The 13041-nt window shown below is 49.4% G+C and overlaps 1 protein-coding gene across 1 annotated transcript in view; it reads right to left on the reverse strand.

The window, feature by feature from the left end:
- Positions 1–43: 43 nt before the first annotated feature.
- GINS2 (GINS complex subunit 2) overlaps positions 44–13041 on the reverse strand; it is a 35359-nt gene continuing 22361 nt past the window's right edge. Inside the window, exons 3-5 of the mRNA XM_024124827.3 lie at positions 7735–7834; positions 4842–4968; positions 44–4628 (exon numbers count right to left, since the gene is read on the reverse strand). Of these exons, the coding sequence (XP_023980595.1) occupies positions 4503–4628; positions 4842–4968; positions 7735–7834 (353 nt within the window). The 3' untranslated portion in view covers positions 44–4502. The remainder of the gene's footprint in view (positions 4629–4841; positions 4969–7734; positions 7835–13041) is intronic.

The raw sequence follows: 13041 nt of genomic DNA on the forward strand, positions 1-13041 counted from the left end.
GTTTTCCTGTTTTGGGGGGTTTTGTTTTTGTTTTGTTTTTCTGGGCAAAAAAAAAAAAAAACCTTGCTTTTAGTGTTTGTACTGCTGCTGGTCAGGACATTAAGATATTGAAGTGTTTTTTAAAAAATTAAAGAAGAAGAAAAAAGTAAAAGAGCTTACCACTGGCGCCTATGCGATCACTTCATTTCTGAGTTGCACCAGAGTGATGATGTAGAAAGCCATGGTCACATCTTACCTCCTCCTGCGCCCCTCCCCTGCTCCGGACGGCAGCCAGTTCACCACACACCATGCCATGAAGCGAGGAGGGGCGGGCTCCGGCGGGAGCCCGGTGGACGCTGTGTGTGCACCTTCACGCGCGCAGGCGCACACGGGCTTCGTTAAGAGCCTTTGAGGAAGGGAGCGGCTGCTGGGACAGGATGCTGAGGTATCTTACAGCAGTCTGCACAGGTGCAAAGTAGAAACTGTATAGGGTTTATTTATTTAGATGCAAAGCTTTGTACCAGCCTGAAAGTAGGGTGAACAATGTCTGCGCAGAACTTCTCTTCTTGGACTGACTTACTGTGCCAACCACAGGAGCGGCTAGGAACGGGGATGATCGTTTCAATGCGAAGCATGGGGGGAGCCCTCCCTTCTTGCCCCAGTTATTGCAGGTTCAAGCAGTGTGAAATCTAGATCAGCAAGGCATCTCTTGCCCAAATGGGCCTGAACCAGAGGCCAAAGCAGCCAGTGGGTGGTCTGCCCCGGGGGAGGGGAGGGGACCCGAGCATCACGCCCTGGGCCAGGGGAAGGGCTGGCTGACCTTCAGGAAGGCTACTCACTGTGATCAGTGGCCCTGCCCTCGGCCCCAGACCTTAGCTGCTGCGCGGAACAGCTTGCTGGCAGATGGCATTGTGTCACTTTATCTGTTCCCACACAGTTTGCTTTGTACGTCTGCCAAGAATCTTCCAGTTATTAGCAAACTCAGACAAAAAGTGCCGCCAGTATTATCAGCAGTCAGCAAGTGCTTTTCTCTCTACAGAAACGACTTGACGAGAACTAAGGGCTCTTCCGGGGGCCTCCTCCCCTGCAAAGACACAGAGAGCGCCATGTGCCACAGGTGGCGACAGGTGTTTAGAGGGAGCCCCACTGCCAACGATCAGGGCAAAACGTCACTGAATTTCTCTACCTAAAACCTGCTTGCTGTCTCTGAAGGCCTAAGGGCTACATCTTAACACTTCCCCCCAGTCCTCCTTCCTCCGTAGTAGGAAAGCTCCGGATGCCTTTGCTCCTGGGCTCTGGTAAGGGTCCTGGCCAAAAAGCAAAGGGATAGGTAGATCTGCTAACTTGCACAGCCCCATCCCGTTACCACCTGAGGGGAGCGCCTGTGTCTGCTGGTGTTTTGTTGCTTTGGGGAGGAGGACGCGGCCTGCAGTTAAGTTGAAGGGATGCCTGCCCAGGGGTGCGGCTGTGTCACTGAGCTAGAGCTGACTGCCTTCCCCCTGCCCCGCCTCTGAGCTGCTCCATCACTCTGCTTCCCCATACTCCCACCTACCTGTGAGGGTCTCTGAATAGTCAAAAAGTAATAGGACAATCAATCAGAATATAAATACAAACCCATAAGGCAACATGAATAAACGAAGAAAAAGGTAACAGAGTGTCCTTTGAAAACGAAAGTGCGCCACTGAGACACAGTACCCAATCTTGGGGGTTTTTTTGTTCCATTTAATAATTAGTTTTATAATCTGGAAAACACTTGTTCTGAAAGAGCATGGTAGCATCAGAGCCTCTTTCCAGTTTGGGCTTAAAAACTGACAGAAGTGTGGAATCCCTGAAGCTTTTCAGCTGTTTCACATTGAGTTTGAAAGACAAAGTTCAGAAGTGCACCACATTTGCTCTAGAACCGATCATGGAACTTCTGTGTATTTTTGTGAACAGTCCTTCGCGACCTGTGTCTTCCCACGGCACCTGGGAGAGACGGCTGCCGTCTGCCCTCTGAAGGGGGTTTCGCTAAACCTGTGCGGGATCCCTTCCAAAAGTGAGTCGTGTGGTTCTGCATTTAATCCGATCATTAGCAACAACCCAGAGCCTTCCCCCAAACTTGGCGCCACATGTAGAAACAAGCCAAACTGACATGAAATACCATAATCTTAATCCATTATCTCAGATAAGTGACCAAGAGAGGCTCTTCAACAGTAGTCTATATTCTAAAGGAAACATTTAATTGGCATTAACATGCTAATAGATTATACACCCTCAGGGAAACTCCAAGGAATACTAAAAGGAGCCCACACCTTCGGCAAAGTAGCGGAAGCATTAAAGTGTTCTAACAGGAAAGCTTAAAATTTGTATGTGGGATGGTGTTTCCTCAAGTAGCTCACAATGCTGTCACATCTCCAAAATGAGACTGCATACCCCCCTTTCCCTCTGGGCCACGGCTCCAAGTGTAGCAAGTTCCAGGGACCTGCCACCAGATGGAGATGGTCAGCCCCGCAATGCTGTTCATCGTACAGCGTGGATTAGCCACTTCGCAGCAGCCCTGTCCTCTTCCAAGTAACCACACTATCGACTTTACCACTTGCAGTAGCCTGTCCCCAGCTTTCTGATCCGGCGCTTAACCTTAACTCTTTAACTCTGCCTTGACCCGAGGAAGACCACGCTGATCAATCAGTCGTGTTACTTTGTATGTACCTGTGCTTAACTGCTAGAACAGTCAACCGGTACATGGAGGGAGGAGGAACGGTGCCTCGGTCACTCTGGGGGGCAGTTTAGATGCTGTGAAATTAAACCTGTTTTAAGTGTACTTGTTTGAATTAACTGTATTGTAATATTATTTGTTGAATGTAGTAATTAGGTATTTATGAATATATTGCTGTAATTTCTGACAACATCCAAAAAATAAAATCTTCCTGAATCATCTTAAGAGAAAAATCTTTTCTATGTTATAATAAGGCCAAAAAATAAAAATAAGAGCTCAACCATTACACAGCTTTACAGGTCAAGTGTGAAGACCGATTCGACTGTGCCTCAGCCAGGTTTTAAGAGAAGGGGATTCGGGGTGAGATCTGGGCTACACAGGACTCCTGAACCGCCACAATAACATGTGGTTTCATTCTAGAAGATTCCCCAGATTAAATCTGAAGGATTCTGCATGAGAGAGAGATGAAAAGACAAGTCCTGTCATCTCTTAAGTGATGGAGGCCAGGTCTTCTGGGTCCTCATCCCTCCATGTGCGGCCCTTTGGTGCTTAAACAATAGCTGCTTGTGAGAGGGACATCTGGGTACCCATCTGGGAATGGAGGAATAGTGCTTGAGCAACTTGAAGTTTGTATTTTAAACACTGAAGGGTAAAAACACCAGCAGATATTCTTTAGGCCCAGTTGATCACGCACGTACACCCTTCATAACCCTCGAGGTGGCATGTGACTGCTTTTGACTGACGGCGCTACCACTGGAAACCAGCTGGTTACCGAACCTACTCATTACAGGACTTAGACCGTCATCTCCCCCCCCACGAGGTAATGCACTTTCCGTAAGGGACTGAGCAATGCTAGCGCTGAAACTTTTCCTCCTAGGGGAAAAAACCAATACCGTTACCTGAGCCACTGCTGCCTAGAACTGTCTTCCCCTCAGTCCATCAAGAACCACGTCATAGAATAAGTAAAAAATAAATAAAAAAAAAAAAAAAAAAAAAGAACCACGTCATAGGCCCCACTTTTCCCCCTGGCATCGTGTCTTCCGCTTCACTCACACACTCGATAACACGGAATTGGTTTTCCCCTGACTTTCCTCTTGCTGATAAGCAACCCTTTAGGGCCTTACCCACAAGCAGCCAAGAGAACAAGAGATACCCAGAGTGTCGGTCGGAAGTTCACAGTTGCCTGCTAAACCTCTCAAGTTTGGTCCATCAGATCATTCTAGCCACTTGGCCTGCTCCTTTCCTTTGCGTGGCAGTTATGCAGGAAAAAAACCCAACAGAGATTTGGGTTGATTCCATCTTTATTTTGTATCAGGGCTTAGATTATGGGTGGCTGTCACTCACCACTCATCTGCTGTCCTCCGTGTGAACAGCCTCTGTAGCAGACTCTAAATTTAGCCCAAGAGATCAGGGTCAAGAAGGGAGAAGAATGGCCACGGCCACGTTACCATCCTGCTATATCTCCATCTTAAAAGCAACACCGGACGTCACCGAACACTCAACCTGCACACGACAGTCCCGTGCAGGAGACCCGGAGCTCTGCTAGGGAAATCATTCGTTCTGCCAATGCTTTTCTCATTTCCCCATGAAAGGACAGCGGGCTCCCAGATACAGACGCGGAGTTATAGAATGTCTCGAGGACTAAGCAGGAGCCTGTTGCTTTCCAACAAGGTTATAAGCCCATCCCTTGCTTCACTGCACTTTTTTGCATACGTTCAGAAGTGGCTCTGGAACTCTGGAACTGTGAGTACCTGTGTCACTGCCGAGCACTCAGGCCCCCGGTGAGCCTCCTGCCGGCGGACACGGGCCTCTACAAACCAGCCTCTGCCTACAAGTCCTGGGACTGGGCGCTGTCAGAAGGCTGCAGGTTCGTGCGGAGTTTGTACATGTGATTGAGCGCTTGTGTGAGGAAAGCCCCACTGGTGTTGATCTCCATCAAGGTCAAGTTATCCAGCTAAAACACAAGGGCAAACAGACCGGGTTGGTCGAGTCTTTGATTTCACGAAAGGTTAAATCTACTGGATAAAAATAAGGACCCAATGAGTAAGAATTTTCTGAAAGCCCCGCATGGCTAGTTATCCCTCCCTGCGACGCCCTAAGCAGACAAGATGCCGCGGGCCGTCCCACCGAGCATCCGGCCTCCGTGGGCGGCCCACCACGCGCCCACCTTGGCGTGTGCCTCCTGCTGTCTCACAAAGCTGTCAGCAGACACCCGGAGCTTGGCTGTGCGAGTGTCCCACACGTCCTTGATCAGGGTCCGGATCTCATCTGCTTTCGGGATGTTGTCTGAAGCACTAAAGGAAGCAAAAGGTGGAAAAAATCGCATAAGGAAGCACTCAGTAAACTAAGGCAACTTCCAGGTAGAAGTGGCTTCTGTGTAAATGCTGCTTGGATTTAGGCAAAAATGCACAAGCTGTTCTAGACTCAAAATTTGTTTCGCTTTTGCAGTTTTTTAAACTGTAAGGATTTCTAGCAGTTCGGCTTGGTGCCGACATCCTCACCCAGTTATCTGTGCTCACGTTAGTTGTCCCTGGGCGAGCTGTGGTACAAGGACTTCTGTTTATTCACCCCCAACAATTAGATCTTGCAGAAGCAGCTCTGAGTCGATCCTCCTCTGACTCAGGATAACTGAGAGTTCTATGCTATAGGATTTCCATCTAGAATGAATTTCTTTCAAAGGCTGGCTCAGCGGTCAGGACCTCTAATGCTAATACCCCATCTGTTATCCAGGGGCTACAACCCACTAGGGAAAGAAGATGAAGGCTCTGTGCCAGGCATTTCTATCCTCACAAAAATCCCTGAGGGATAGGGACTGTCCCACTCTAGAGACAAAACAAAGATACATTTGCAAAAGTCACAGAACAAATCGCAAATTAGCATAAACAGCACACCTATACACAGCAAATTCTGGGTAAAAGTTTGACTGGAGTCAGCGGGGCCGCACTAAGAGCCTTCCCGTGTGACACATTTTTAAACTAAACTAACCTTTGAAGGAAGAGACAAACTAGAAGACAAAAGCAAAAGCCAACGTCGTTCATCACCAGGCATCCTAGGATAAGCTGGCAAGGCTCTCTCCACGGGCTAAAATTAGCTCAAGATGAGTAGATGGAGAATCAGTAGTATACAATTGATATAGTAGATTTTATTTAAGACCCAAACATTTGGATCTTATGCTCTGAACCGCAGGTTAAAGAACAAAGGACCCCGGCTCCTTGTGAACTGCACTGCAGAACCAAGGTCCCTTCACTGAATGGATGACTCTAAGGAATTATAAAACAAGGGTTTCGATGGGAACTGTGTACATAACGCACTGAACTTCAAAACCTGAAGATGAACAGGCCTCCCCTCCGCTCCCGTACTCTCCCTTCTAAGTCACACTCCCCTACGACAGCAGCCCTCTCGCACCCTCCGGATGACGCCCGCCTGCCCGAACACCCCCCTGGGGACGCCGCGTCCACCGCCCTGCCCTCGCTCAGTCCGTGCAGGTCCCAACAGCCCTGCTCCACAAATCCAGGCTCTTTCACCTTCTGTCCTTCTACCGACACTGCCCTCTCCCCTAGTAAAGTTCCCCTCAGCCGCCAAGCCAGGGATCCCTTCTCTGGCGGCACCAGGCATGAGGCTTGCACCCCGACGCGCTCTCAACAGCATTAGCACACACTGCAGTGTTAGACCGCATCTGTCAACAGGGCCGCATCTCTTCCCCACAAAACCGGAACTCCAGCCTACATGACCATCTCCACTACCTTGTGGGACGCTTAGCATCTTGAATGCTGAGCATGTTGTGAACTACACCACTGCAGCCACACGTCAACTCGAGGACAAACCCACGTCATGCAGATTCTCACGTGACTCCCACAGAGCCGCAAGGGCCGGCCCCCGCCGCTCTCCGGTGGGCGCTAGGGGCTTCCAACTTTAGTTCTGCTCCTGCTCTTGAATCCATCAGTGAGAAGGTGCTCAGGGCTTCCAAAGCTTGACCCTGCGCAAATTACATTCTAAGTAGCCACACCTGCCTGCCGCCTGCACTGATGCATTCATTCACTCCACAAACACGTGAGTACCGGGCACCGTGCGGGGGCACGCAGACAGTCCCTGCCCGTGAGACCCGGGGGCGGGGGTGGGGGACAGCACAGGCAGACAGCAGTTAGAGAATTACACCTGACAAGCGCTCTAGAGGGGCGCACAGCTGCCACGAGGACAGGTACACGTAACCTGGGAGGGAGGACCTGCTATGCCAAACCCGAGGAGGGAGCAGGGAACAGGTGGGCTCACTGGGCAGAAGGACGGTGTACACGCGCGCACACACACACACACGCGCGCGCGCGCGCACACGTGCGCACGTGCGCCTGAGCGCTCTGAGGACCTGGGCATGTGTGGAGGAGTGAAGGAGGCCACCGTGAGCCTGGACCCTAGAGAATCAGAGGGAAGGGCTGCAGAGAGTGGCGGTGCTTCGAATACCACGATCAGGACTTCGGACCCTAGAGAGGCTCCGAGGAGCAGGGACTCACGTGGCAGCTGTGTCTTTGAAAGGCCGCCCTGGCCGCAAGGCGGAGAATGAATTAGAAGCCCATAGGGAGCCTGAACTGGATGAGGGGAAACAGTTTTGCCCCAGTGGACCTGCCTTCTAGCCCAGGGTCGAAGGAAAATGCGACCCCTGGCCCTTTCCCGTGCAAGAGATACAAGAACGCAGATGCACGGGCCCAAAGGAGAAAAGGGGTGCAGCTCGACTAATAAAACATTTGCAGTTAAGGAAAAGGCTACTGCTAGAGATGATGGGCTGATACTGGAGTCCAATATCAAGTGACGGGTAGGACGCAGGCTAGAAAGCACCACGGGATTCACCAGGAGAGGGAAGGGTGGAGAAAGGGAAAAAAGAGAAACAGGGAGAGACAGAGCCCGGTCAGTGTGTGCGTGTCCACAAATGACTCCCAGACTACTGACTGAGGACCTGGGGGCCAAAGCTACCACTTCCCTCGGTAATGAGTGTGGAACATGAAAGGAAGTGGGCTGGGAACTGGGGGTTCCATCATGCATGTGGGTTCGAAGAAGTGAGAGGTACTTACTGATTTAACAGGAGTTTGGTGAGCTCCATGTAGTAAAGGCTGGGCATAGGGGTAAAAGTTTCTTCCTTTCGTTCATGATCCCGAATCTTCTCCAACTTTTCTGAAATTTAGAAGTGTGTACATTTTACCGTGACCATGAGCAAAATATAGTTTTAAAACCTTCCAAATTTGCCAAGTACCTATATTACCTAGTCAATCAACTAAAAAATACATTTAAAAAAACCCACTTTTTGAAATAACGTATCGCTACCTAGACATCACTGGGCCGATTTCCTCAAGCACTTCTCTTAGAGAAGGTGGTAGATTTGGGTTATTGCTATTGCTGGGCCTGCAGAATATATGACTGAAAAGAGTATGTCAGCGTCTGAAGTTCTTTGCTTAGGAAAAGAGTGAAGTACTCTAGCTCTGATGCAAGCAGTGATGATAGTAACCAGTGACTGGAGAAATTTACTTATCTCTATTAAACCTTGTTCAGAAGAGAGCAAGACATCTGACAACTAACGCAGGGCTGAAAGCCCCACACCTGGAATCAAACTGCTGAGTGCGGTTCCACCCACACGCCTCCCCTCCCCCCTCCCCCCCCGGCCTGAGAAAACCCGACTCCTGGACCCGCCACTGCACGCTATGGCGAAGGGACACACAGACCGAACTCTGCAGTGGGGCCTCGTCTGAAATGACTGGCCACCCCTCTCCAGGGGCCCTCGCTGCTACCGTGCAATCCTTACACTCCCCTGCTCCAGCCACCCTCTCCCTTTCCATCCTGCCCGCCCTCTCCACGCCTTCTCCCCAACACCTCGCGGGGCTCCGCACACTACCGCCACCACATCCTCCTAAGGGGCGCGCTGGCCTTCTCCTACCCGCACAGACCCCGCTTCGGCATCTGTCCTCACTCCCGAGTGATCCCTCTTTGCCCTCGCTATCGGAGCAGTCCATCAAACTCGACGCAACATCTTCCAGCTTAAAAAGAAAACCCTCCCGACACCAAATCCTTCTCCAGCTACCAATCCATTTCTCATGCCCTTCACAACAAAACTTCAAGAGTTCCCTGACATCGGCATTAACTGTTCAGGTGGGCGACTATCCCACCCTCTGACACGGCTCACGGAGGCCACCACCTCTGCTCAGCCAAACCCAACGGCCACATCTCAGGCCTCGTCACGTCTGACAAGGGCCAATCCTTGGGGTGTGTTTATCACTTGGCTTCTGGGATACCACTCTCCCCAAGTTCTCCTCTCATCTCCCCGACTCCTCCAGGCCTTCCTGACCTCAACACACCGGAGGACAGAGCTCCTTCCCTCACCCCTTCTCCACCGCCTATGCCCATATCCCACGTGTTCTCATCCCACTTCATTTAAACGCCACCTACGCTCTCATGACACCTTCCACACGTAGAATCCCAGCTCAGCCCCTCCCCTGACCTCCTGACTCAGATGCCCCGATGCCCACGATATTGCCACTGGGATGTGTAACAGGCACCTCCAGTGACACATGTTCAAACCCCCTGCAGCTCCCGCTCTAGCCCACACTGTCCCTGCCATCTGCCCAGTCTCAGGAAACGGCAGCTCCAGCCCCTGCAGCCCCGCCAGCAACCCTGGCGGGCACCCCTACCTCTTCTCTCTGACCCCATGGTCTGCCCTTCAGCGAAGCCTGCGGCTCCTTTTCTTCAAAATACGCCTAGACGCCAACCGCATCAGCCCGCCTCCATCAGCTCACTGGTCAAGCCTCCCTGAGCTCTTGCCGGGCTGTCCCCCTACCGCCCTCTCCCCACACTCATCTCCACACCGCACACGGAGTCTCTTTCTTTTCCACACCCAAATCAGAGTATGAAACACCTCTGCTCAAACCCTGCAACGAATCAAAAAGACCGACAACACCCAGTGGCGGCAGGAGTGGAAGCGCGGGAACTCGTACGTTCCCGCTGGGGTTGAGGAGTGGCTCAGCCACTCTGCAGGGCTCCTGGGCAGTTTCTCAGAGTGAAGCACAGTCTGCCCTACGAGCTGGCGGTTCCACGACTCTAGGTATTTATTTACCCAAGAGAAATAAACATATATACCCGCAAAAAGACTTAGACACGACTGCTCAAAGCAGCCTTCTTCACAGTAGCCTAAAATGGGAAACGACCCAAATATCCACCAACAGAAGGATGGGGGACCAAGCTGTGGAGTACTCACACAACGAAGGAAACGCTACTCAGCGATGAAAGAACGATGTAATGACACGTACAACGGGCGAATCTCAAAAACAGTATGATGAATACGAGAAGTCAGAGAAAAACTGACATGGCAGATGATTCCATTCATATGCCGTCCAGGAACAGGTAGAACTAATCTACAGTGACAGAAGCAGCAGCTGGCTCCTGGGCAGGACCCCCGAACTGACTACTGATTTCCACTCCGTGTCACCGCGGGATGGCCCAGGATATGAGCAGCCTCAGGCAAACTGTCTCCGCACCTTCTCTCTGACTCTGGCCCTGCCACGACACGGGTTCTTGCCCTCTATCACCTGGGCTGGAATAGGCCAAAACTGACAGAAAGGGATGCAGTGCCAACAGAACCAGGGCCTGGTGGGCGGGTGAGGAGGTCCCTGCTTAAAAAAAAGCCCTTCAGAGCAGAAGGCACTGGAGTTTCCTGTCATGTTTCAGGACCACCAGATTCACACACCCCTTTGAGACAGGAAGTAAAGACAAAAAGCCCGAGCAATCTTTCTTAAACTGTATTTGAGGGCACCTGGCTCCAAGTGTCCTAGCTTCTAGGAGGCTAGGTACCCCCGGGTGATTTCCAAAGGGAAGGGGATAATCAAAATCTCTCAGAGGCTTTTCAAATTTCATATGCCCCCCCAACCCTGACCCCAAATAAATGTGACATTCATTCTTTACTAGTAATGAGCCATTCATAGCTCCGAGGTGAGAAAAAGACTGCACAGGTTCAGGATGAAGACCGTGTGCCTCTTTGATACAGTATTTCCTTTTCGGTTATTTTCCAACAGCTGTACTGAGGCATAATCACCATACCATACAATTCACCCATTCAATGGTTTTTTAGTACAGTCACAGAGTTGTGCACCCATCACTTCAATCAACTTCAGAACATTTTCATCACCCCAAAAGGAACCCCATAATGGTTCCATCACCTGCTCAAACCCTCATCCTTAGGCAACCACTAATCTTCTTTGTCTCTGTGGATCTGCCTGCTCTGAACAATTCATATAAACAGAAGAATACAATAGTTGGTCTCTGTGTCTGGTTCTTCTCCCACTTAATGTAACATTTTAAAGGTTCATCGGGACTTCCCTGGTGGCGCAGTGGTTAAGAATCCGCCTGCCAATGCGGGAGACACGGGTTTGAGCCCTGGTCTGGGAAGATCCCACATGCCGCGGAGCAACTAAGCCCGTGCGCCACAACTACTGAGCCTGCGCTCTAGAGGCCTGTGAAGCCCTCGTGCCTAGAACCCATGCTCTGCAACAAGAGAAGCCACTGCAATGAGAGGCCCACACATCACAACAAAGAGTAGCCCCCGCTCACCATAACTAGAGAAAGCCCACGCGTGCAGCAATGAACACCCAACGCAGCCATAAATATAAATAATAAATAAAGGCTCATCTACGTTTGTACCCTGTGTCACAACCTCATCCACTGAGGTGGCCAAAAACAATACTGCCTTGGATGGATGAGGCCTTATTTTCATGCATTCTCTCTAATGTAAGGTAATGACTCCGCTCCTCATGCTGGTCTATAGTTTTTGTTTTTTTTTTTTTAATAGATTTATTCACTTTTATTTATTTATCTTTGGCTGCACTGGGTCTTCACTGTTACGTGCAGGCTTTCTCGAGTTGCGGCGAGTGCACTCGTTGTGCTGCACGGTCTTCTCATTGCAGTGGCTTCTCTTGTTGTGGAGCGCGGGCTCTAGGCACGCAGGCTTCTGCAGTGGTGGCACACGGGCTCAGCAGTCATGGCTCGCGGGCTCTAGAGTGCAGGCTCAGTAGTTGTGGTGCATGGCCTTAGTTGCTCCGCGGCACGTGGGATCTTCCTGGACCAGGGCTCGAACCCGTGTCCCCTGCATTGGAGGTGGATTCTTAACCACTGCGCCACCAAGGAAGTCCCTAGACTTTAAAATAAAGACGACTGTTACAAGAGACAAAGAAGGACATTACATAACGATCAAGGGATCAATGAAAGAAGAAGATATAACAATTGTAAATGTATATGGACCCAACATAGGAGCACCTCAATATATAAGGCAGATACTAATATCCATAAAGGGAGAAATTGACAGTAACACAATAATAGTAGGGGGATTTAACACCCCACTTTCGTCAACGGACATATCATCCAGACGGAAGATCAACAAGGAAACACAAGCCTTAAATGACAAATTAGACCAGATGGACTTAATTGATATGTATAGAGCATTCCATCCAAAAGCCACAGAATACACATTCTTTTCCAGTGCACATGGAACATTCTCCAGGATTGATCACATGCTAGGCCACAAAGCAAGGCTCAGTAAATTTAAGAAAACTGAAATCATATCAAGCATCTTTTCCGACCATAACACTATGAGATTAGAATCAACTAGAAGAAAAAAACTGTAAAAACACAAATATGTGGAGGCTAAACAATATGCTGCTAAACAACCAATGGATCACTGACGAAACCAAAGAGGAAATTAAAATATACCTAGAGACAAATGAAAACAAAATCATGACCATCCAAAATCTACAGGATACAGAAAAAGCAGTTCTAAGAGGGAAGTGTATAGCAATACAATCTTACTTCAGAAAACAAGAAAAATCTCAAATAAACAACCTAACCTTAGACCTAAAGTAACTAGAGAAAGAAGAACAAACAAAACCCAAAGATAGGACACTGAAAGAAATAATATCAGAGCAGAAATAAATGAAATAGAGACAAAGAAAAAATAGAAAGTATCAATAAAACTAAAAGCTGGTTTTTTGAAAGAAAGGATAAACAAAATTGATAAACCTTTAGCCAGACACATCAAGAAAAAAAGGGAGAGGGCTAAAATAAATAAAATTACACATGAAAGAGGAGAAGTTACAACAGAAATACAAAGGATCATAAGAGACTACTACAAACAACTATATGCCAGTAAAAGGGACAACCTAAAAGAAATGGACAAATTCTTAGAAAGGTACAACCCTCCAAGACTGAACCAGGAAGAAATAGAAAATATGAACAGACAAATCACAAGTACTAAAAATGAAACTGTGATTAAAAAACTCCCAACAGGGGCTTCCCTGGTGGCGCAGTGGTTGAGGGTCCGCCTGCCGATGCAGGGGACGCGGGTT

The sequence above is a fragment of the Physeter macrocephalus genome, chromosome 17, assembly GCF_002837175.3.
Source record: "Physeter macrocephalus isolate SW-GA chromosome 17, ASM283717v5, whole genome shotgun sequence".
NCBI classification, from domain to species: domain Eukaryota; kingdom Metazoa; phylum Chordata; class Mammalia; order Artiodactyla; family Physeteridae; genus Physeter; species Physeter macrocephalus.